Genomic DNA, 24,585 nt, shown 5'->3' on the forward strand with positions numbered 1-24,585 from the left:
GAGCATTCACAGGTTCAAAGTGCCACTGGAATTCCACTGTAGGGAACTGGGGAGCAGTTACCAGCTCGGGAGAGCAGGAGCTGCAGAGGAGCATTCCCTGCTCAGCCTGCAGTGTCCTGCCGTGAGCGGGCCCCAGTTCCTGCCGCGTGTCCGCGGAGGAGCTGCGGGCACGAGCCCAGCCGCAAATCCTGGAGAAAACCCTGAAGGAGCAGATCCCTCCTTCCCTCCCGGACGAGCCTCCATGGCTGACTGTGCTCCCGGCGGGAAGGTGCTCCTGACCAGCCGCCAGGCCGCGATGCCCTGCCCGGGGCCGCACTCCAGCCGCCCTGGGCAGGGCAGGGCAGGGCAGGGCCGGTGCCCGCCCGGCCGGCACAGGGCACAGCGCGGTCTGTGCTGTGAACTCCTCGCGGCCCCCCGAGGGTGTCGCTGGAATTCTCTGCTTTTGGGCTCCTTTTCCCGACAGGATTTACGAGAACACGTTTTCCACTCGGGTTTCCAGCCATGTGGTAATGAAGGGTCCGGCGCAGGCTCCGTGCCCGGCGGGCTGCAGACTCGGAGCGGAGCTGGGGGCTGTGCTGGCTGTCGCCTGCCTTCGGTGTCCCGGTCCCCGCTGGAAACGCCAATGGCAGGAATTAAAATCCTCGAAGCCTCAGCCAAAACAAAGAGTGGACTGCCACGGCCTGGAAGGTGTGGCTGGGGCCAAAGCCGGGCTGGTGGCAGGGAAGCCTTTGCCACGGCCAGGAACGCCCGAGCTGGAACTGCCAGCCCAGCACTGGGAATGCTGCAGCAGCCAGCCCTGGACTGGGACAAGGGTGGCAAAGCTGGGGCTGTCCCTGCCCGTGGCAGCGTGGCACTGGGCCTGGAAGGGCACTGCCCACCCAAACCACTCTGGGATTCTGTGGAAACCAACTGGGAATTCTTCTGTTGTTGCTGCACGAAGAGAAGCCGAGTGACAGACACAACTTTGCTTTTCCGCTAATGCCCCTTTTATTCATTTCTGACACTTCTTATTTTGTAAAGAAATCCCATAGCCAAAACCAAAGGGTCTCTTCAGAAAAACCCCAAACAATCCACAAAAATAATTAACCACCAACAAAGTAAATCTTGATTTTAAACCACAACACAACGACCTCCAAGGATCATTAAATTATTTCCCAGTGTCTCCAGCCACACGTCCTGCCTCCATGATTTGTGCCCCTACAGACAAGACCCATATTTACAATAAATCGTGTTTAAAAGAGTTTTGAGTATGGGAATGAGCTGCTGCTATCTCATAGAAAGGCAGCAAAGTGCTAGGTTTTAACTGATAAGATCTCATTAAATTTAAAAAGTCACATCTCTATCACAACTCTAAAGAATGGGTTTATAAAGTGCCCAAGTCCATTTTTCCTTCGCTGCCTCCACTCTACTCCCTTGGCACTTTGGCCATTTATCACCATTGCACAACAAAGATTTAGAAAGGGCAGAAAGAATCTTCAGCTACCGAGAAGCCAACATGGAAACCATTCCCTGCTTGGAATGAGCCACCTCCAGGTCTGTGCCACTCTCTGTGCTGGGAAGAAGACGTGGAGAACGGGAGAAGTGCAGTCCCAGCAAGGCCCAGCAGCTGCTTGGGAAGGTGTCCCTGGCAGGTGCTCCCTGGGGCGTCTCTGCATTCCAGAATTCTTCCCAAACCAGGTGCTTCACCATGGGGAGCTCCAGCTCAGGCTCCAGCTGAGAAACACTTCCCAAACTGCTCATGAGGCTGCGGTTCTTGTCCTCAAACGCTGCAGTTTTGATGCAGGAAATGACTCCCAGCATTCCAAGAAATGGATGATTTACATTCACCTTTGCTTCATCATTAAAAAGGGAATTCAGGGAGCACTGTGAAAGCCATCCAATAATCGATGGCAAACCCGTGTCCTGGGACTCGGCAATTTAGGGGACATTGGAAAAGTTAATTTTGGAATTCCTAACTGAGGGTGCTTAACAGGGTGGATTTTGAGATGGGAAAGTTCTTGGGGCCAGATTCTTCCACATGGGAATCTGTTGGATCTCTTCCCACAGATCCACTGCCTGAGCCTGCAGCAGAGGAGCCAGGGTGGCATCACCAGGCTCCACCTTCCTTCCCTGTCCGTGCAGAGGCTGTGCCCCGTGCTGCTGTGGCAGTGATGGGACTGGAGCCAGGACCAGGAATCCCTCTGAGCCCCGAGTTCCATGTCTGTCCATGCAGAGGCTGTGCCCCGTGCTGCTGTGGCAGTGATGGGACTGGGACAGGACCAGGAATTCCCTCTGAGCCCTGAGTTCCATGTCTGTCCGTGCAGAGGCTGTGCCCCGTGCTGCTGTGGCAGTGATGGGACTGGGACAGGACCAGGAATTCCCTCTGAGCCCCGAGTTCCATGTCTGTCCGTGCAGAGGCTGTGCCCCGTGCTGCTGTGGCAGTGATGGGACTGGAGCCAGGACCAGGAATCCCTCTGAGCCCCGAGTTCCATGTCTGTCCATGCAGAGGCTGTGCCCCGTGCTGCTGTGGCAGTGATGGGACTGGGACAGGACCAGGAATCCCTCTGAGCCCTGAGTTCCATGTCTGTCCATGCAGAGGCTGTGCCCCGTGCTGCTGTGGCAGTGATGGGACTGGGACAGGACCAGGAATCCCTCTGAGCCCCGAGTTCCATGTCTGTCCGTGCAGAGGCTGTGCCCCGTGCTGCTGTGGCAGTGATGGGACTGGAGCCAGGACCAGGAATCCCTCTGAGCCCCGTGCCTGAGGCACACCGGGGTGTGGGCACCGAGCACCTCCAGGGCACCGGGGTGTTTGGGACCCAGCGCTGGGAACCGAGCACAGAACTGAGGACAGAGCTCCCCAGAGCAGCTCCCTGCATTCTGCCACGCCTTGCACAAGGTCTGGGCAGGGAATTCCACCCTGGAGCAGCAGCAGCAATCTGGCATTTCACTGGGAATCCAGGGAGTGTGGACAACACCTGGCATTCCAGAGATGCCCCATCCCTACAGGCAAAATCCAAACAGAACCCGGGCTGGGGCCACGTGTAATGGCTTTGGCACTTGGCAGCATGGAGCCCCCAGCCCTGGCACAGCATCCCCCACAGGCACAGCCCAGCAACTCCTGCTCATGGCACATCCAAATCTGGCCAGTCTGAACTGGGAAAAGCTCCATGAAACCATCAAAGAGCCCCAGAGCTGAAAAATGGAGCTTGGAATTCAGGAGTCACTTCCCAAGCCCCAGCCCTGTGTGCAGAGATAACTGGGAGTACATTTGTTTATTTAAACCCCAGAGAGGAAATCATAAAAATGTTCATTTGAAAAATGTAAACTCATCCCTGTTTCCTTGAATCACACACGTGTCACCTTCCAACATCCTCAGGGAGAGGAGGCAGGACACTCAGACAAAGCCTCTGGAGCCAGGAGATGTTGTGGAATGTGGAACATGGGGAATGCTGTCACCAAGGGAAGCAGCTACAGCTAAAAGGGGTTTTTGGCAATGAACACTAATTCAGGGAAGGATCATTCCCTCAGGATTGCTCTGGCACCTCCAGCTGCAGAGGAATTCAGTTTTCTTCATCCGAGGAGAGACCTTCAATCTCATCCCTGTCTCCTCCAATCGCCATCCAGAAGGCTTTGGCCACCTACAATGGCAAAAAAGATGGGAAAGGGAGAACATTCCCATCAAATGGCTGAAGGTTTTGTATTTCCCATCCAAAGAGTAGGAACCGAGCAGCAGCTCAATCTGGCAAGCAGGTCTGTAAGTGTAATCCTCTCTGAGGTGAAGGAATTTCAGAGGCACAGAGGCAATGGTTCAGGTCAGGCACCTGGGATACAGAACCTGTGCTATTTAAGGCATCATTAAATTTTCCAGAGATCCACTTTTCCATTGACCTGTGGAAGCTGGCCAGCACCCCCAGTGACTGCAGGGCTTTCAGTCTTTTTTTTATGGCAGTGGGGTGGAATGAAATGATCTTTAGGGTCTCTTCCAACCCAAACCATTCCAGGATTTTATGCTTTTCTGATATTTCAAACTTCCACATTATTCAATTTTTGGGAGATACCTGACATGTCTTCCCTAGGACTGTGTGGTTTGTTCTCTCTACTCTTAATCCAGGAACTCTCCAGGAGCAGGAACTGTGGCATGGAAAGAAAACACCCATTTGATTGATTCCCACCCCAGTTCCAAAGGCTCACCTTCTCTGCGTGCAGCTTCCTCTGCTCGTGAGGCAGCGTGGCAGCTTTGTCTGTGGGAAGGAGAGGATTGGGGTTGTGAAGCTCAGGAGTGAGCAGTGAGCACCTCCTGCTCCTGGATTTGGGAACTCCCGAGCACCTCCTGCTCCTGGATTGGGGAACTCCCAGAGTTGCTTTCAAGAGCATTATCAAGATGAAGGGTGAATGAATGGAAAGAGCAGCTACTTCTAAAGGACTTGAGGCAGGAGAACAGGAATTTCACAGCCTCCCAACTCACTCCTGGCTCTCTCCGAGCCCCTGCAGGAGGTGCCAGAGCTCAGGTCCAGCTCTCCTGGTGCGTTACCTTTCATTTCTTTCAGCTTTGAGAAGAGCCTTTCGAAGTTCCCCAGGTCCCCATCCCTCGTGGTCAGGCTGGCCAGCTCCTGGATGTCCATATCCAGCATGGGATCTGAAAGAGAGCTCGGTTGAAGAGAAATTATTCTGCTTTCTCACTAGAAAACCAGGATTTTAACAGCTGCAAATCCCATTTGCAAATCCCAATGTCATAGGAGAGAAAGAAACAATTTACTGATTGCTCATACAGACAAATCATGGCATTGTTACAGTGGTGATTAATTTTATGGAAGGAATTCATCCCTGTGAGGGTGGGCAGGCCCTGGCACAGGTGCCCAGAGCAGTTGTGGCTGCCCCTGGATCCCTGAAGGCCAGGTTGGACAGGGCTTGGAGCAGCCTGGGACAGTGGAAGGTGTCCCTGCCATGGCAGGGGTGCAATGGGGTGATTTTTAAAGTCCCTTCTAACCCAAAATACTCCAGATTCCATGGTTCTGTGATACATTACACGTGAGCTCATCCAGTAGTTAAGATTTTTTGCTGATTCCAGGATCTGTCCAGAAACAGCCACAGAGTGAATCAAAGAGTGATGAGCTGTGCTGAGACCACATCAAGCATGCAGATCTCACCCCCAGCTGTAAGGCAGTCCCAGCTCCTGGAATGCTGCAGGGATTTAAGGACTCTCCTTTGTCCCCCACTTTCCCCTGGGGCCAGGGGCTCTGTGCTGAGCTCACCTGCAGCACTGTCAGGCTCCAGGCTGTTTGTGCCAGCTCCATCCTCTCCACCATCTGATTCTTCCCTGTCTCCTGGAGAAGGGTTGGACTGTCAGGAAACAGAGATATTTCAGAATCCAGCAATGCATGAAAAAACAGCAGCAGCAAATCAGGTGCCTCCTGCTTTTCCTTCAAAACCTTGCACTTTATCTCAAAGTGTTACTGCAAAACCTGTGCCATGAGAAGCCCCTTCTGCAGCACTGGGAATTGGTGCTGCATGAAGGGATTTCAGCATGGATTTGTTGGTGTTTTTCAAATAACACCACAAAACGACAGGTTTTCTTTTACCCAAAGGGAATCATTTGGATATAATCAAACCCATCCTGAGTGGAGCTTTTAGTGCTCCTCCCTTTGGCTCTGAGGCACAGTGGGGAGGTCCCAGGCACCCCCCAATGGATGCAGGCAGGGCCTGAGCAGAGCAGGAACCAGGAATTACTGGAATTACTGTTTACTTCTGTCTCCGGGGTCTCTTCACAGCCACGGCTCCTGGTTGCTCCTGCCAAGGTGCTGAGCAGACCAAAGCCCTGGGTCCTGTCTGCAAACAAAGCACAAAGTGCAAAATTACTGCAAATACTGGGACAGGCCAGGTGGGAGAGGGAGTGTTCCACAGCACCCCGGAAAACTGTGCCAGTGCACTTGGAAACAGAACTTAAGCTGAAATTTCACATCATCTCTAAGCTTTAAACTGTGCCTGCACCATTTGCTACCAAATGTTCCCCCAGGGAAGAGATGTGTGAGCCACAGGAGATGTGGGGTCTTTCTTTCTAAAGCTCGTTGGAAGCCTCTGCTCTGTTGGGATCTGAGCTGGAAAATTCCAAACGAGGCAGCTGGAAAATCCAAAGCAGAATTTGCTGTTCCTGGTGCTCAGGTTTAGCCTCCATGGGAAGCAGCACCGAGTCTGAGCTTGGATTCAGGAAAGGCAACGAGAGCCTTTGCTCACACATTGTCTGAACAGGCTGAGCACGACAGTCACGGCAGAGAAAATTGTTAAATATGGAATTCAGAATTCCTGGGTGGATTCATCCATCAAATCCAGGGTTTCTTCTCACTGCAAGGTGCTCTGGGAACTCCCCACTGCTGGCCTAGGGTGTATCACAGTGCTCTTTTAAAGCCCAGCCTAAAAAGTGATTTCAAACCTGAACAGTCATCTAAGATAATAAATGTGGTGGGGTATTTTTAATTTAAACTGGCTGTATTTTAAAACCTGTTTTATATAAAAATATGTGCATAATGGGTGATATGATGAGGTGTTTTTTACCAAGTCAGGTTTTTCTAAGTCAGTTTACTACTCCTTACAAACTGGCCTTGCACTGAGTAGTAAATATTTGCAGTTACACAAGGCACTCAGGAGATTTTTCTGCAAACCTTCATATTTTAGTCAACTAAAACTGAAATTATGTGAAGCTGTTGTACCAGAAATAGCCAGGAAACAATGACTTCTGCCAGAAGAAAGATTTAATGTTACTTTTTACAAGAAGTATGTTCTAAATTATTACACTCATGACTAAGCTCTAGACTCAACTGTTGAGGTGATGTCATTTGGATGCTCTGTCCAAATTTCCCTGCCATTTCTCCAGACTCTCATTTTGAGGGGTTGGATGTGTAACTGAGCCCATCCAGCACTCACACAAACACATCTCCAAGAGAGAATTCCTGAGCCCCCACTCCCTGTTCCCTGCTCCTGCAGCTGATCTGTTCTGCCCCATCCCTGGCACGTGTTTGGGGCCACTGGCTCTGCTTTATCCCCTTTTGCTGCTTTAACAGATCCCTGGCCAAAGGGTGGGGAGAAGTGAATCAGGGGAGCTGAATGAATTCCCTGGAAAACGTTCAGCTGCCCATGAAGCCCAGCAGGTCAATGAACAGGAGCTGGAGGATGAAAGTTTGGGATTTGCATCCCACAGCAAAGCAGCTTCCCCAAGTTTCACGGGCTGAGCAGAGAGCTGGCTTTGGGGAAGCTGTGAAGGTGGACATGGAGCCAATTTCTGAGTCACCTCAAGCAAGGCTGGACACTGCAGTGCAGAATGTCCTGCAGAGAGAACATTCCCACACTGGCAGAGGGGTGGATGCAGTGATCTAATCATGGCCCTCGTTCATAGCTGGGATTAGAGTTTGTCCTGCACAGAAAAATGGCAGGGGCTCCACATTCCCTCCCCCATCCCTGCAGAACCTCAGCCAGAATTATTGCAAATGTCATCCCTTTCTGAAAAACCTGGAGTGTGCAGCAGGGATCTCTGAACAGCAGCTATTTGTCCCTGGATCCGTGTTTAGGGAGGAGGCAGACACAACACTTGGTTGCAGGCACACCCTTGGAAAACCCTTCCTATAAACTCCTTTTATTGGATGTAAAAGTTACTTCAACTTCTGGGTGCAATTCAGGAAGTGGGTGATGCCTTACACAGTGTTCTTAAGGCAGGAAAGCCAAAAATTAGCTCATCCCACTTATTGGAGGAGTCAGTGGCTACGATGGAGCCCAGAGCAGCTGGGGCTGCCCCTGGATCCCTGGAATGTCCCGGGCCAGGCTGGACAGGGCTGGGAGCAGCCTGGGGCATGGGAGGTGTCCCTGCCATGGCAGGGGTGGAATGGGATGGGATTTAGGGTCCCTTCCCACCCAAACCATTCCAGATCCCTGTGCAGTTTCACAGGAATCACTCATGATGCTCTGAACATGGATTCAGTATTCCCAGATTCCTGTTTCATAGCCAAGTGTTTTCTACTGCCTTTATCCATTATTATTCCTCCAGTCTGTCTCCAGCTGACACATGGTGATCCTTATACATAAAATTGGAATTAACACATCAAAATTCACAATTTGTTTGAACGGCCTCCCTAAATCAGGTTAATTGGCTGTGATTAGAGCCAGGCTCATTCCTGGCCCCACCTGAGGTAAGCAGCTTCACCTGGGATCACTCAAGCTGGGATTTAAGCAGGAAAGAAGCCAAGCAGCCTCTTCAAGAGGGCTGGAAATGGTTTCTCTTCTTGCCACAGAGGCTCTTGCAGGGATTGAGAAGGCAACAGCAGTTTAATACCTCTGTGGGGAGGGAAATGTGCTACCTGGAGAATCCCTCATGTTCTCCTGCTCAAGAAAACTTCCAGAGACTGAAGGGAGCTCCAAGGCCTGGGGAACCAACTTTACACCAGCTCCAGAAGGGATTTGCTCCTGGGAGACTCCCAGGTAAGACTGCTTGTGTGGCTTGGAGTAGAGATAATGCTGTTCCACTTACTCACAAAGCATGTGGGATTGGTTACTTGGTGTAAACTTGTTTCTAATTCAACTGTGTTACATTTAACAATTCTTTTTATGGATCTGTGTGAGAATGATGCAGTTAATGGTGGGAGAAAAAAATCTGAAGTTGAAAATTTTAATTAATAGGTATGTGAAAAAACCCTGTAGCTTGAGAATTGTGTTAGGGCTTAATGCAATAAAATATTGTGAGTTTGGTGTTTGTGCTTGAAAAAAGTTATTCCTGCTCTGTCTGTAAATCTAAATTCTCATGGAAATGGGTTTTTGAATTCAGGCAATGCTGTTGAATTAAGGCTACACCTAACAGTGCTGTAAGTATTTGCTACTCCACATTTACTACTGGAGCTCTCTTAAGGTCTCTGATAACTCTTCCCTGCATGGTTTTCAACCAGCCAGGAATTACAGTTCATTCAGGGGAAAAGCTGAGGCTGGATTTACATGGCAGTTTCTAGGATCTGGAGGAAGCTGAAAACAAAAGATATGTTACAGGTTGTAAAAAGTTTTATTTTAAGCAAAATGAGCTCAACAATTTCCCTTTGAAGGCACAGTCAGGCTGCAACACCTTCCAAATATAGCTCACTTCCTGAGGGGTTTGTGCTGGTACAGCAGTGCTGTGTGGGGCTGGTGCGGTGCAGAGAGAAAATCAGGATTTTTCAAGGAGTCTGACCTTTACAGAACACACCAGTGATGTGCAGGAATTTCCCCCCTGTGAGGAACTGAGCATGTGACTAAATTCTGCTGTTCTGTAAGGTGGCATCTGCCAAATACAGGAAATGTCTTGTCAAAACCCACTTTTAGCACAAGCGAGATAACCTGATGCCATCTGCCAAGGTTACCTGGTTCTCTGCAATGGTTCCACTGAATCAGACCCCACCTGCACCTCAATGCTGATGGGGAATCAGAAATCCTCAGAAAGCTGCGTTAAAAATGCAGGTTAATAATTCTCATCCTGGTTTTACTGAGTCCCAGCAAGCACCCTGCAGACACAGACATTAACAGCAGCCTCAGAGCTTTAAATCATTCCACGGTTAATTGCTGTAGGAAGGGAGAAGCCGCAGCAGTGGGAAATGGGACATCAGGGAGCAGAGAGGTGTTGGAAGGTTGGCAGTGGGATGAGGCTCTGTGAACAATAAAGTCCAGGCCAAGCACTCCTGAAAGGTTTAATCTTCCTACGTTTTCTGCAGCAGTTTGTGTGATTAGAAAGGTAATCAAAGGTTTTCAAGTAAATGGAAGGCACAGCATTTCCTTTTCTGATGAGTCTAAGGCTAAAGTGATTTTTCCACAATTTTAACTCCACCTGATAATCAGCTTCCCCAGGAAATTATCTGGGGTTGCCCATTTTTTGCACTGTTGTCAAAAATTTCTGTGGTTTCCATGTATTCAAGTGGGGTTTTCTGTAGCAAAAACAGCCCTTAAACGTTTGACATGACTCCTTTGCCAAATCTCATCTCTGCACTTGCTGTCCTCTTCCTTTACTTCTACACTGAATCTTGTATCAGTCTGATAAAGCTCATAATTACAACCTATTTCCTACTAGAGCTTGGTGGAACAAACTTTGAGTTTTCATTGCAACCTGCAGAATTAATGGAATACTTAACTCAAATTACTGGTAGAGTATGAGTTAGAGAGGGAGCAGGTGCTGGAACAGGAGGGAGTTTTACACAGAAATCCTTTCCTGTGAGGGTGGCGAGGCCCTGGCACAGAGAAGTTGTGGCTGGAAGTGTCCAAAGCCAGGCTGGGTGAGCTTGGAGCACCCTGGGACAGAGAATAAGCTGAGCTTTAAGGTCCCTCCCAACCCAAAGCATGCCAGGATTCCGTGATAAATCTCACCCACTGCTGTGAGCTCATCAGGACACGGAGGGAGGATGAAAGCAGTGCCTGGAGCCTCCTGCTCCCTGGGGCAGGTCCCCGAGTGCTCCAGCTGTGCCTGCGCTGACCCAGCTGCTCCCCCTGAACTCCCCCAGCCCTGCAGAGCTGGGCCAGGCCCAGGGGCACCCACCTCCCTTGATGAGCACGTTGGACCAGACGTTGGCGTTGAGGGCCTGCACGATGCGCTTCACTCCGGTGGACTCGGGGAAATCGTCTGCACCAAACACAGAGAGCGACTCTGAAACCCTTCAGAACAACCCGAAAACCACCACAGGCCTCCAGAGAGGGGCTGGAGGCCTGTCCTGTCTTCTCACAATCATTGTCAATTCTGCTCCTGATACAAAACACAGATCTTTCGCCTTTGATTGATGAGAGGCCAAGGAAAATAAATTAATGCCTCATTCTTGGGCTGAGCTTCCAGGGATAATGTGCTCAGCGTTTTGCAGATATCTAAATTCTTTTTGTTAAATATTTAGCAGGAGGCCTACATTAAGTAACATCTTCATAGCATATTATAAAAGTATAATACACTTTAATAAAAATATATAATAATTATAAAAATTAATAATAAACAATAAACTAGTAAATTATAATAAATAATAACTATAATAATATAAAAGTATATTATACTTTTTATATATATAAATCTTACAGTAACAGACAGGAAACTTGAATCTTTCACCCCAAGGTCTTTTACAATCCTGCATCATAGAAATATATTATAAAATAGATATTAGAATTACTTTTCTTTCTTTTAGAAAGTACAGAACTTGAGAAAACAATTTAAAAAGGGTGTGATGCCTGTAAACAATGGAAAGGAATATTTGTAAAGCTGTCCCCACAATATCAAACTACAAAAGTTCCAGTAACCCTGGGAATTACAGGAACTTGAAAGCCCAGGGAAAGCATTATTCAGATTTTAATTTATTTACTGAATAGATCTGACACCACTTCGGATCAAGTCAGTTTTCCCATTTCCTCAGTTTAGTCAGCTTCCCATGTTTGTGCAGGTTGACAAAGGGGAAAAAAAACCAAACAATCCTTTGGATACAGAAGTGTTTTTGTTTAGAAATCAAACTCAAGTGACTCAGGTGCAGTAACTGAAACTGCCTTTAGAAATGCATTTAAGGCTGAAATCAGATGTTTTGCCCTCTGGGCTGCTGTTTGATTTGATATCAGAGTCATTATCAAGAGTCTCAGTTCAGAGCTCTTGTCCTGACTCTGCCAACAGCTGACAATGAGTCAAAAGAAAAGTTCCAGTTTATTTGAGATGAGCTGCCTGAAATGTCAGAATCTCGAGCAGAGATTGGCCCAGTGTGTTTACAGCATCTGTTGTGCCTTTTGCAACTCACTCAAAATGTTTGGGGGGTAAATAAGTTACTCACAGGAACACAGTTCCTCCTCTGCATGAGTCACAGTGAATCAACTACCAGATTAAACAGCTAGGAAAGAACATGTATCCCAATATTCCAAAAATTAACATCCTGAGTTGTTATTGCTCCCATTAAATAAATGCTAAAGAGCTTGTTCCCATAAATGGTAAAGAGCTTGTTCTTTACAGCAATTATTCAGTAGAAAAATATCTTGATTTAAGGTTACTATTTTTAAAGCAATTAGTGTTTGTTTAGTCTAAGGAGTCTTCACTTCCGATTTTCCCAGTTTCTGTGAATCAAATCTGTGAATCTCCCTCCTTGACTGAAAAAATGGGAAACCTTTTTAAGGGCATGGTGGGGAGAGAGGGAGCTCCTCAAGATCCAATTTCAGTAGGCCTTTAAAGGGGAGAAAGGGGTGTTCCAGTGAGGATTTTATAGTGAATTATTTTTGGTGACTGCAATGTGCTTGGAGAACCTGAAATAGAGCAAATGTTAGCGACTAATTCCTCTCCAGCCTGCAGTTATCTCATTTTCCTCCAGAGAGGTAAGGTGTAAATGCTTTTATGTGTCACTGGAGTGAGGAGATAAGGCTGATGCTGATAAGGCTGTCAGGAAGTGCACGGTCACTTTTCACGAGTGGAACACCACACTTCTGACTCTTCTTGCTGGCTTTTTGTTTTTTTTTAAGTTAAAAATGTTGGGCAGCCAGTGATTCTGAAACTGATTTATTTCCTGTGTAACAGCTCGTGTTGCTCTGAAATGTTTTTAACAAGCTGCCATTTTCAGCCTATCATGTCAGTTTGTACCAAGATAGCATAAAGTAGTTTTCAAGTCTTTTTAAAACCAGAATTTTTCTGCCCCCATGCAGAAAAATGTTTCTTTAGATTGATTTTCCAAGTGGAATATAAACTTCTGATGTATCAATAGAGTCCTAGGGCAGTGCCAGAAAAAGAAGCAGATATTATTTTTATGTAGGTCCCGCATAAACAGCAGCTGGATTTGGGAGGGGACAAATGGAATTTCTCAGAGGAAATAACCTCCTCCCCCTCATGACCTTTTACAGCTGAGACTCAGCCCTACCAACTGGGAGCATTCCATGCTGTAACCATGTGGCATATCAGAAATTGCAAGGGGCATAACTTTATTTAGAAGGTATTTTTGGGGCACTTTTTCATTCTCAAAATGGCAAGAGAAGCAGCAGACCTACCATCTTCATCAGGCAGCTCCTCAGGGCTGAGCTCTACCAGCTCAAAGCCATGCTTGATGCACCATTCTTGAGCTTTCTGTCTGTTTACACCTAAATTGGGAGACAAAAATGGGTATTAAAGGTGCAGATTTGAGACCAGCACTAGCATTATTTATCAGAATATTTAGCTGTGTTTTAGTCCCTCAAAGTTATTTGCTTGATCTGGAGTGTATGGCAAAGTGCATGCAGCTGACATGGATCCTCCATTCACTGTGGGTTCCAAAAATAGAGTTAAACTCCTGCTTGGAACTGAGGAACAGAATAGAATAGTTTTGCAGAGGGTAAATGTAGGTGTGAATGAAGACTTCTGTTAACTCTGGGTTTGACACTGAATTAAGCTGCAGGGACACACCTGCATCTCCCAGCTTGCTGTTGTCTAGAGCCACAGCAAATGTGTCTGCTCCATGTCCAAATGTCAAAAAAATGGCATTAGCAACCAAGTCCTCCCCATTTTTCGCAGCAGGATCGTGCACATCCAGCAGCAGGAATGCCTTTTAGTCCCCCTGCAGTGGCAGGACAGAGCTGACTGAGCAATCTGGTAAAATTCTGACTCGGTTCTAACCACATCCCACTGAAGGTTTCAGCTCCTGCTCCCCAGAGCTCTCCAGGCCACTCTCACCCAGAATCTGAGAAGCAAATGTTGATGTCATTAGAAAGTTAATTATTATGCAGGTTAATGGCTCTGAGTGAGGATGGGAGTTTTTGGGTCTCCTACCATTCTCAGATACTCTGTCACAAACCAGGATCATCACTTCTGGCAGCCACTCTTCTGTCAGGGGCAGCCATTCAGAGACACCCTCCAGTCCAGTTTTCTACAGGGGAAAAGAAAAGTCTTCTTTGGAATACATCCTACAATAGTTTTTAATAGTATTAGAACTGAATTATATAAAGAAATAGGCTTTTTTTGTCTCAACCTTTCTGGTTTCTGCTAAAACAGTTTTCACTGCTGCTGGTTTAGTAGAAACAATTTTGGGTGAAATGCCCTGAATTTAGTTTAGCTCCCTAAATTGTGTCTGTCCCAAAAGAGCCTTTAAGAAGCAGCAGCAGCTAGGAATAAATAAGGAGATGGTGAGCTGGATTTGCCACGGTGGCACAATGACTCCTGAAAAACCCTCTTCCAGCTGGAGGAGAGTAGCAAGAGAGAAGGAAACTGCTGCTATTGTTAGCAGGGAAATTTAATAGTTAGTATTTATTACTGATCTTCTGCCAATGAGTAGAACAGCTTAAAGGGGATGGATGGAGGTTCTGATTTATGGTTCTCACTGTGACAGGGCAGCTACATGAGAGATACAGCAGGAGAATGAAGCAAAGAGCCTTACTGTTGTGCTGTCAAAGTACACAACAAACGCCTGCACAGCCTCGGCGATCTCTCCAGTGACGTGGAATGTGTTTGGGACCACACAGAGGTGGATGTCTGCAGAGTAGTATTTGTTATCTATTGTCCAGGGGTAGAAATTCACTCTTCCACTCGTTATTGCACCCACGGTAAGGTCATCTTTTCCTGTGATACCTGCAAGACAGAAAAAGGGTGAGGAGGAGGGTAAAACCAACAGCAAGAAAATAATTTGTCCAGGAAAGTAGAGTGCCAAAGCAGATCCATCTCTATTATAATAAACCAGTGCATAATCAAGATCTTTAAAAATTCAATTCAATTTGCTATTCTGTCCTAGATTTTATTGCTTAGCTTTCAGAAGAGTTTATGTTCTAGTTTTCAATATAAAATATGGCCCAGAAGCTGCAGAAAGCCTTTTGTTTTCCTGGAAATGCCCTTTCAAGTGTTAACCTCAAACTTAGTATCCGTTAACAGGATGTATGGAGAAGAAACCTAAACTTTATTACAACCCTTGCATGCTCATTGAGATGTAAAGATCTGTTTACCTGTGGCCAAAACCTGAAGGTAACTAATGAGAAAATAAAGCCAATTCCTACAATTCAGCTGGAATTCCCATGAAATTCCATGCAGGAGCTCAAGCATTAGGATCCAGTGCTTTGCTCAGGTGCTGCCAAGCTCTGCCCTCCAAGGTAGGAACCTTCCCAGGAACTCTCCTGGAGCTGAAGCAGAGCATCCCATTATTCCTTGAGGGAAAGGCCAGGAAATCTTGTTCAGGCTGGATGAACTCGTGGGCACTTTAGAACACAAGGTCAATTATTTCTAAAATGGACTGAGTCATCCAGAATTGCCTCAGGCAGGAGAAGAGTTAAAGAATAAAGTACATGGCTTTTCAAGGATTTGTATTTTAAGGTACTGAGAGTTCCTGGAGCTGCTGGAACAGGCTGTTCCAAAAAGTCTGGAGATGAATTTGAATTTATCTGTATCTTATTAGTAAAGAGACAGGAAAACCTCCTTGCCAAGGCTGCAGTGATTTTTACAAGTAAACTGCAAAGCTGAGAAATGGATCTGGTGAATGAGCACAGGGCACGAGGCAGGGAGAGCTGCAAACCAGGATTATTTGCAGCCCTGAGGAGGAGGTGGAATCTGAGGGAGAAATGTGACCTTGGAAACAGAAACCTGTAGCCATTTCCTCTTTAAGAGGATGAAATAGGAGTCTCCTCTCTGGGCTTCTTAAAATAAGAAGTGCCACATCTCAATGACTTTTCCAGGTTCAAGTTTTATTTTATTGTTGGATGGCAATTATTTTTCAGAATATCTGGTCTTTAATCAGATGATATTCCATGCAAAGATTATCCACCTCACTTTGGAGCTGGGGGACAAAGATCTGAGTCACGACCGAACAAACCTGGATTCTGAGCTCTGTATTCTCAGAGGTTTTGTTTTGAATATGATATTAATTTCCCCTTGCTAGTGTTTTGACAGTTAAAAATAAGTAACTAAATTAAAATCAGTCTGAGCTAACAGAATTACAAGTCAGTGCCATAGGAGGTTAAGAACAAAAGGGTGCACAGAAATTACTGAAACCCAGGAAATCAGCAGGAAGACTTAGGGAGGAAAATGGGGTGAGGAAGGAAATCAGCTCTAAAGTCACCTGAGTCAGTCACCCTAACAAGGATACAAAGGGAAAGAACTTTCATAAAAAGTTTTCAAAAGCTGATATGGATTTCACATTTGCTTTGTAAGGGATATCTATTTTAGAAGAGTCCATGGACAAATTTAGGTCTCAAAGCACTGCTAGAATGAGGCCATGTCCCATTTCCTATTATTTGCTACTTGTTCCTGTATTTTAAGGGGTTTTCTTTCATCCCATTGTGCTGCTGATTACCCATCCTTCATGCTGAGGTTTTGCCAATTCCCTGTGAAATTTCTCTCCCAGTAAAAAATGGACGTTGCACACTAAACTCCAAGGGCTTCAGGAACCTGGTGAAAGGATTCAGACCTGCTGTGCTCGGGCTGCTTGTGAAGCTGTAAGAAATCACTGCGGGAAACTGAGCAGTTTGTCAGTTTTCTCCCCAAAAAGTCACTTGGAACAGTTTGGTTTTGGTCTGTAGAGCAAATAAGCAGAGACTACAAAAGAAACATACACTGTAACTCAAACTGAGTTCTCATTTGATGCAGGAATTAGCTTTAAGGGCTGTATTTACCACCCCAGTATTTCAGAAATTTCTTTTCTAGACAGCCTGGATTTGAATGAATACAGGAAATTCAGCCAGAGGAGTTTGGTGTCTAATTCAGGGGGAAATGATGAGAATAAACTCCTAGAAAATTAACATGGCAAAAGGAGGTGGCTTGTCCAGCTGAGCCCTTCTGAGGGAGTTCCTCCTTTTTCATGTGCAACTGCTCAGCCAGGGGATGATCTGAAGCCAGTTTTGGCTGCTCCAGCATCACCTCCTGCAGCCTCCAAAGGCCTGTCCTGCACTGGGCGATTCCCCTTCTTCAGGTGATCCCATGACTGGTTTTGCTCTTTTTGTACCAGAAACCATTAAATAACAAACAGCAGCTGACACACGAGATCAGTTCGTGGCTCAGGAACTGACCCTGCCTGGTGTCACACAGCTCCAGAACTTCCAAACTTCTCTGGAACCTCTCCAGAGGAAAAGGTTTCATTCCTTCCAGGCACTCAGTCACTGCCTTCTGTTTTTCAGCAAGTTCACCAGCTGTGTCCCTTCTTCACTCACAAGTATTTATATATTTTAATAAACCAGACAATAGGTAGGTGTGTATATATATATGTGTATATATATATATAAAAAAATATTTTGGAAATTATTTTCAGCTATTAACAAAAATGTTCCCTCATTTTACTGACTTAAATATTGACATTTAATTTCGTATTTTATCATACAGATAAGATAAATAATCATTTTGAACACAAGCAAGAACATGACAATATTATAAAATCTCACATCCCCTCCCATTTTTAATGCTGAATCTTGTTAAGTCTTCTGAAAGTGCAAATACACTTGAAAAAGGGGAGTTGAAGACCAGAAATAACTTTTCAGAAGAGTTAAATAATCAGAGAATCACATGTAGCTCTCTTGCAGTAGTTCTCTAATACCCAAGTGCTATTTAGTCACTTTTAGTACATTATGTGTCTAATAATAATTTTTAAAATTATTACAATTTCTTTATGCAGGTTTTTTCCCCCGAAGAGATTGATACTGACCACTTTTCATAGTGCTTTTCAGACTGAATTAATGTTTTAAGAACATTATGCCCTAAATGCTCCCAAATCCTCAGCTGTCAGGTACACGGAATGGTTCCCACATTCTGGGCCTTGAGAGCCACCTGGTGGAATAAACCATAAAAAATACTCCTAAAATTACACCAAGGAGTAAAGAGAACCCAAATATGCTGGGGAAGGGGAGGAGGGGAGTGGTAAAAATCCAAAAAGAAAAGGAAGAACAATCACATCGGACAGAAGGAAAACTCAACCAATCTTATTAGCAGTTTTGTGACAAATACATCACAATAACAGGCAGATCTATGTTGAGCACGTTAAATAGCTTTGTTTTGCCACAGTGTCCCATGAATTAAAGCATTTAGAGCACCCTGCAGAAACCTCAACAAATAAAAATGTATCTAGCAAATGTACCCTCAGCTGCTTCTCATCCTCAAGCCATTTTCCATTTAACAGGAGGAAAACCCTGGAAAAAGTCTTGGGATTGGCCTGAAAAGTTCTGGCAGGCTGTTTGACCCCACCAAACCCTCCCCACTGCTGCCCCATCCCTGCCTGTGAATGTTTTACAGTCTGCTGCCTCTGAATCTCACTTGTTTTACAAAGCAAGGATTTAAGATGCTGATTGTATTTATTTTATCCCATTATTTTATTTCTTTCAGGAGGATTTTAATGTAACCCAGTCAGAGGACACACAGACAAGACTCCAGATTTGGAACTGGGAGCAGTGGAAGCTGAGGTATTTCAAAGTGAGCGCTAGTTTAAAAAAAATCTGAGTTTAAATGTTACGACTTCCTCAGATTAAGTAGCTTTTTGCTCACCTGCCTTTTCTACCTGTTTCATTTCACTATGCAAAGTAATCAAAGGGGAAACCTAGAGGAACCTTGAGTAATTCCTTCCAATTTGCTTACACCTTCCTCAAAAAATAAGCTAATAATACTATTTTTTTGGTGTGGAATCTTTAAATAATTCAGTGTCCTGCAGCTGCTTTGACAGAGAAGCCTTGGGCTGAATATCTTGTACTGTTATTTTTATTCCAAAACGTGCTTTAGTGAGGTGGAGGGAGGCAGTTCCTGGGGGCAGCCCTGTGCTTGGTGAGGTCCTAAGTAAGAATTGCTCAGAAAGAGAGAAAAACAAATCTAGAGAAGATTTGAGGGAGTTAAATTCCACATCTTGGTGTGCACAGCAAACTGTTGGTGAACTCCCTAAAAACCAAGGCTGTCCTAACATAGGGAGCTCACCAAGATCCGAATAGCTTCTTCCTGGAATTCACCAAGATCTGAACAACTTCTTCCTGGAATCCTCCGATTTTAAAACTACCCAAAATTCCACCATGGTTTCCTCTACTATCAGATCTTATTCTTGTGTTCCCCTTTTGAGCCATAAAAATGGCAAGTGGTTCCTGGGAAAACTACTTCCTACTTGAATGAGTTCTACCTACTCGGTACCAAATGTAATCTGCAATTCTAGCAGCTGCAGAACAGACACAATTTTTAGCTTTCCCTTTTAATCCTTCCCCACTGAGAAAGCGGTGAATTATTTCCTTAAAGCACTAAGGAAGCTGCTGACACCCTCTGCAAGGGGTCGGGGGCTGCAATCCTCCTGTCCTGAGGGGAGGATTGAGACCCTGAGAGAACTGCGACCGTGAAGGGAAAATGAGAACCTGAGGGGAAATTGAGACCGTGAGGGGGAAATGGGGACCCTGAGGGGAAAGTTGGGACCGTGAAGGGATGGCAGCAACCCTGAGGGGAAAACCGGGTCGTGAGGGGACAGCGGTGACCCTGAGGGGAAAATTGAGACCGTGAGGGAGAAACTGGGACTGTGGGGGGATGGCAGCGACCCTGAGGGGAAAATTGGGTCCTGAGGGAGGAGAATTGACACCGTGAGGGGATGGCAGCGACCCTGAGGGGAAAATTGGGACCGTGAAGGGATGGCAGAAACCCTGAGGGGGAAACTGGGTCGTGAGGGGACGGCGGCGACCCTGAGGTGGGAGGATTGAGACCGTGAGGGGATGGCAGCGACCCTGAGGAGAAAATTGAGACCGTGAAGGGACGGCAGCGACCCTGAAGAGAAAATTGGGTCGTGAGGGAGCGGCGGCGATCCTGAGGGGAAAATTGGGACCGTGAAGGGATGGCAGGAACCCCGAAGGGGAAACTGGTTCGTGAGGGGACGGCGGCGACCCTGAGGTGGGAGGATTGAGACCGTGAGGGGATGGCAGCGACCCTGAGGAGAAAATTGGTCGTGAGGGGACGGCGGCGATCCTGAGGGGAAAATTAGGACCGTGAGGGGGAAACTGGGACTGTGGGGGGATGGCGGCGATCCTGAGGGGAGGATTGAGACCGTGAGGGAATGGCAGCGACCCTGAGGGAAATACTAAGACTGTGAGGAGATAGCAGCGAGGCTGAGGGGAGAACTGCGATCCTGAGGGGAAAACAGCCCCCGTAAGGGCCAGGTCTGGAGGGATCCGCTGCCAGCCTGATTCGCGCGGGCAAGCCGCAGCCCCTGGTTCCGCCCGCTCGGGCGCCGCGGCGGCCCCGACTCACGTTTGACGAGCTCCTCGGGCGCGAAGCCCGCGGCGCAGCTGGTGAGCAGCGCCAGCGGCCGCGCCGCCGCCGCCATGGCGCCCGCGCCGCGCCCCTTCCGCCGCGCCGCTACCACCGCCCGCGGGGGGGACGGCGGGGGAGGGAGCGGGCGGAGCGCGGGCTCGGCCCCCGCTGGATGCGCCGTCCCCCCCTCCCGGCGGCGGGGCGGATGGTGCGGCCCGGCCGGCGCGTCCCGTTGCCGGGCGCGGCGGCGCCGCCATGGCCGGAGCGGGGCCGGCGCTGCCGGGTGGGTTCGGACAGCGCCGGGAGCGGCACCTCCCGCCCGGACCGGCCTCTCCCGCCCCGCCAGAGCCGCCGGGACGCCCTGGGGTGTCCCTCAGCAACCTGGGGTGTCCCGCGGCACCGCGGGGTGTCCCTCGGCTGAGGCGCGGCGCGCCCGGTGCTGCTGTGAGGGGCCGGGCGATGCGCTGAGGGGCAGCGGCGTGAGGGAGCTGTGGGTGCTGCTGCGGGGTTCGGGAGCTCGGAGGTGTTTGTTAACGTAAATAACACGGGTTTGACGTGGGCTGTGCTCTCCTCGCAGGCTGCCTGGAGTTTGTGTCTCTCCTAAAGGGTTTTGAGATCCCCTGCCCCGTGAAAGCACCTGCGTGAGGATACATCATTCCTTAAGCGGAGAATCGCAGTCCTGAAGTTTATTGTCACTGCTTTGTGAGGTTTGTTTGAAAATTTAGTTTTTCCAGCCTTTCTGCAATCAGTGAGTTTAAGTAATTGGCTTTGTAGTCTCTTATAATAGTACAGAACCGTATAAATATCTGCATGGATATTTTTTTTCCCGTATTTAGGAATAATTTAATTTGAATTAAATCCTACCTAACCCCATGGGGTTTGGTTGCAGGTATGATTTTTGTCCCAACTTGCTTTTTAGATTCAGGAAGACCTTCAGAAGCTTAAAATGGAAAAAACTAACGTGAAGGGAAATGCAGAAACCATGGATATTTGTGACCTCAGAAACGCAACTGAAAGGACTGAACTTGGGCTGAGAGTAAGTAAAATAGAGCAGACCTAGAAAATTACTCTGTTTTTAAAGTCTGTGTTAATAATTCACTCAGGCCACTTATTTTTTGAGTTACAAGATCCCTTTCCAATCAGCAGCTGATGAGATTACTCAGACATTACAGTTCAGAATGATGCCTCCCTTTTTGGGTCATCAGAATTAAATGATCTTGGTCAGCCAAAATCAGATTTTTAGTCTGACTGAGACAAAAAGTTTATCAGTTTTTCAGTCAAGCAAAGACCCGGTTGCTTAATGAACTGAGTTAAATAAAATTAATATCCCCTGTATCTTTATAATAGGCTAAAAATAATTTTTTCCTTCACAGAAGCATGCTGAAAATTATTTCAATGTTACAAATGGCCAAGAGTTAACTCTTTCTTCAGCTGGTAATAAAGAAGGGAATTCCAAAGAGCCCCCTAAGTGGTGAGTGAAACAGATGTTTATTGCAGCAAGACACAAAAACTGAGGTGATGTAATCATGTAAAGCAAATGGGAGTATTGACCTAGAAAAAGTTCGTTTAGTCCTTTCCTTTTTCGATTTTAAGTTAAAAAAAAATACAAATGTAAATGCAATTCTAGGTGGCCCCAGCAGTGCTCTGCTAACTCGTGTGGTTAAATGCAAGTTTAAATAGAAATACAGTTGTTTGGGTGGAAGCAGAGTGGGTTTAACGGGTGAAATCCAAGCAATTTTTAGGAAGTTCACTGCCTGTTTCTCTCTCCACCAGGGATCTTCCTTTTGGTGCCTGTCAGGAGCAGCTGGTTCTGCCACCAGTTGAGCCCCTGACTGTGCAGAGGTGCAGCAGATCAGCCCCACGTGTGTGCCAGGGCTCTCAGGTCTGGAACCACACCCTGATCCCTCTGCCAGCAGCCACATTCCAGGAGTGCTTGGTGTCCTGTGCATCCCATAATGCTCTGACTGCCCACAGAGTCAGGGTTTGGTAACACCCCATGGTGAAAGTGTTAAAAAAATCAGCAGAAGGAGCAGCTGAGACAGGAACCTTCTCCCAGCCCAGGATAACATTTAAATGGGGAAAGGTTCCAGAGTCATCCATGCAGGTGTGGAACTGGCATTTCCCACCCAGCCAGGCTGACAAAGCCACTTTTATCAGGTGGTTTTTTATTAATAGTTCCAATTCTTGTGACCCCTGTGTGGCAGTTTTTCTCCCTGCATTGATCATTTCCCTGTCAGCCTGAGTGAGGAGTTTGCACTGGGAATCATCCCTGTTTTAATTGAAAGGTGCTCAATTCCCCCCAATTCCATTTTTTTAATAGCAGCAGCATTTCCTCCCTGCATAACGGTGTGTTATAGTAATAAAATAAATACCACAAAAGCACTGATGAGGTGAAAATTGAACTTTCTGTCTCTGTGCAGCCATGTGGGTAAAAGAGTAATTGGCTTGGATAATAACTTGTGTTCTTACAGCCCCAAATCTAAATGAGCATCTCATTGATACATCTGCTTGTAATTACCATCAAAAGAAGAGAGAATATATAGTGCAGATAGATAAATTAAACCATTTTTACTGCTTTACAAAGTAACACAGTTGTTCAACAGTTCAGGTACCCATCTAATGATTCTTGAACATTTTATGGCATATCTTATTTGTAAAAATTGGAATTTTCTTAGATTTATTTTTATGTTCATACAAAAGAATGTGCACCAAAACATTTTCAATTTAAGAAACTTCTACTGTAGTAAAAACATAGGGCATCCCTCTGTGTTTTATAGGTATGCTTTAGGTATTTCTTATAACAAGAAGAAACTTGTAAAGTCTTTTTCTGGCCATTGGGATTTAAATCATCATGATTTTTATTAGCAGAATAGTCAAACTCATTCCATGCAGATCACAGAGTGCATTATGTTTTAATTCTGATTACTATCAGGCTTTTTTAATTCCTCATTTACTATTAATCAGGTTCTGTGCCTGCACTGATGTATCTATTTGGATAATAGTTCCAGTCCTTACAAACTTTTCCATCTAAACAAAGGCTCTTTGCTGTTTGCCCAGTTCAGTGTGGAGTCAAATAATACAAATTTTTATCATCATTTTGCACATTTACAACATGTTAGCTAGTTTCTGCTTCTAAACACTTCAACCCCAGTGCAGTTATTTTAGGGTTATCCCTATTCTATATTTCAGCAGCAGGTGGAAATGGATTTTAAAATTATGCTTGGCCCGGAGAACGTGGATAATAAAGCTGGTTTAAAACATCCCAACGATGAGACCAGGCTGCCACTTATAGCTAAGAAAAAATCTGCTCCTGTAAGTAACTTTTATTATTTTATGGGTTTATTATATGCATTGCTTTGCACTATTAAAGTTCGTATTTATCAGTCCTAAATAAAATTTTACATGAAAGTAATTTCCTCATAATTTCCTGCTTTTTGACATGGGTATTTAAAGATCTAAACATTTTGGGTGGTAATACTGGGAAAAAGAAATCTGACATGGAACAGGTTTATGTCCCAAGATCCCAATTCAGCAAAAATTTGGATATACAAGGCATGTGCATGGTCAGGAGTGTCAGGAAAATCAGGCAGAGGAGATCAGCTGGAGCTTGGGGACTTCTGGGTGTGACCCAGAGATGCAGGAAAAACTAAAAGTCCATTCTCCTCTCTGCTCTGTGCAAGATGAAGTTTTGATTTTCCCAAATTTCCCTCCTGCAACTGCAAATTTCAGTTCTGCTGCCAGTTCTGCAATTGTTCTGCAGCAGTTGAATGTTAAGATGATATTTTTAGCAAAGAATGCGTTAAAAAAAAAAAAAAACAACCCAAAAGAGAACAGGCACAGCCATCCCTCCAAAAAATCAATTATGTTCACAAATTTAGCACAGCACTGCGGTCCACACAGCCAATGGTTCCCACATGGGGATGCTCTTCTAAAATTTAATTTATGTGGCAGAAACATCCTGCAGCAAGGCCAGTGCTCTAGGAGAGATTCTGGGATGTTTGGTTTTAAACAACATAAAGAGAATCTGTGAATGGCACAGTTGTGAGCTGCCACTTATAAAAAAAAATGATTTTTGGAAAGCTGTTGCCCTGACCTAAGAGGTGATTTGTCTAACCCTGTGATAATAGAGTTAATTAGAAAAAAGCATCATGGCTAATAGCTTTTTAGAACCACTCTAAAACACTCACAGAGAGGAATATTATCCAACTGCAGAGAGCCATGTGTTGTACCACTCTCCCTGAAATATGCACTGAACCCAGCAAACTTATTGGGGATTTAAATTGCAAGCATTTAATGTGAATTACTCAGGCTCCCAGATACATATTTACAGTTACTGAGGAGCTGACAGGCTTAAAAACCAAGCAGATTTTAAAGGATTTTTTTAAGGATTTTTAAGCTGGTACTGATGGATCTGAGTTTCTGGGAGAGCTAGAGAGCAGTAGGTCAGGAAAGGGACAAAGCTTGATTTT

General features: G+C 46.1%; 2 protein-coding genes across 3 annotated transcripts in view; one reads left to right on the forward strand and one right to left on the reverse strand.

Annotated features, from left to right (window-relative positions):
* Positions 1–963: 963 nt before the first annotated feature.
* On the reverse strand, positions 964–20,210 carry AAGAB (alpha and gamma adaptin binding protein). 2 transcript variants are annotated; one of them, XM_021552622.3, is made up of 10 exons: positions 20,114–20,210; positions 14,319–14,509; positions 13,715–13,811; positions 12,961–13,050; positions 10,511–10,594; positions 5,723–5,805; positions 5,232–5,319; positions 4,511–4,615; positions 4,171–4,220; positions 964–3,617 (listed from the first exon to the last, which is right to left on the reverse strand). In XM_021552622.3, exons 1-10 carry the CDS (start codon positions 20,187–20,189, stop codon positions 3,540–3,542), a joined length of 942 nt encoding a protein of 313 aa, XP_021408297.1. In that variant the 5' UTR covers positions 20,190–20,210; the 3' UTR covers positions 964–3,539. The 2 variants fall into 2 exon arrangements, with proteins under 2 accessions (XP_021408297.1, XP_021408298.1); XM_021552623.3 differs by lacking the exon at positions 4,171–4,220.
* A 131-nt stretch (positions 20,211–20,341) lies between these two features.
* Positions 20,342–24,585, forward strand: part of IQCH (IQ motif containing H) — a 51,298-nt gene continuing 47,054 nt past the window's right edge. Inside the window, exons 1-6 of the mRNA XM_077785813.1 lie at positions 20,342–20,399; positions 20,694–20,823; positions 21,036–21,152; positions 21,490–21,587; positions 21,890–21,998; positions 23,306–23,428. Coding sequence (XP_077641939.1) covers positions 21,063–21,152; positions 21,490–21,587; positions 21,890–21,998; positions 23,306–23,428 — 420 coding nt within the window. The 5' untranslated portion in view covers positions 20,342–20,399; positions 20,694–20,823; positions 21,036–21,062. The remainder of the gene's footprint in view (positions 20,400–20,693; positions 20,824–21,035; positions 21,153–21,489; positions 21,588–21,889; positions 21,999–23,305; positions 23,429–24,585) is intronic.

Source organism: Lonchura striata, chromosome 11, assembly GCF_046129695.1.
Source record: "Lonchura striata isolate bLonStr1 chromosome 11, bLonStr1.mat, whole genome shotgun sequence".
Taxonomy (NCBI): domain Eukaryota; kingdom Metazoa; phylum Chordata; class Aves; order Passeriformes; family Estrildidae; genus Lonchura; species Lonchura striata.

Bases quoted from the DNA above. Each gene is read 5' to 3' on its own strand.
- AAGAB (XM_021552622.3), bottom strand. From the start codon at position 20,189: ATGGCGGCGGCGGCGCGGCCGCTGGCGCTGCTCACCAGCTGCGCCGCG. The intron at 14,510-20,113 runs GTGAGTCGGGGC...TCTGTCTTGCAG, and splicing joins GCCCGAGGAGCTCGTCAAAC to GTATCACAGGAAAAGATGAC. The intron at 5,806-10,510 runs GTGGGTGCCCCT...CTTTGTTTGCAG, and splicing joins CAACGTGCTCATCAAGGGAG to ACAGGACCCAGGGCTTTGGT.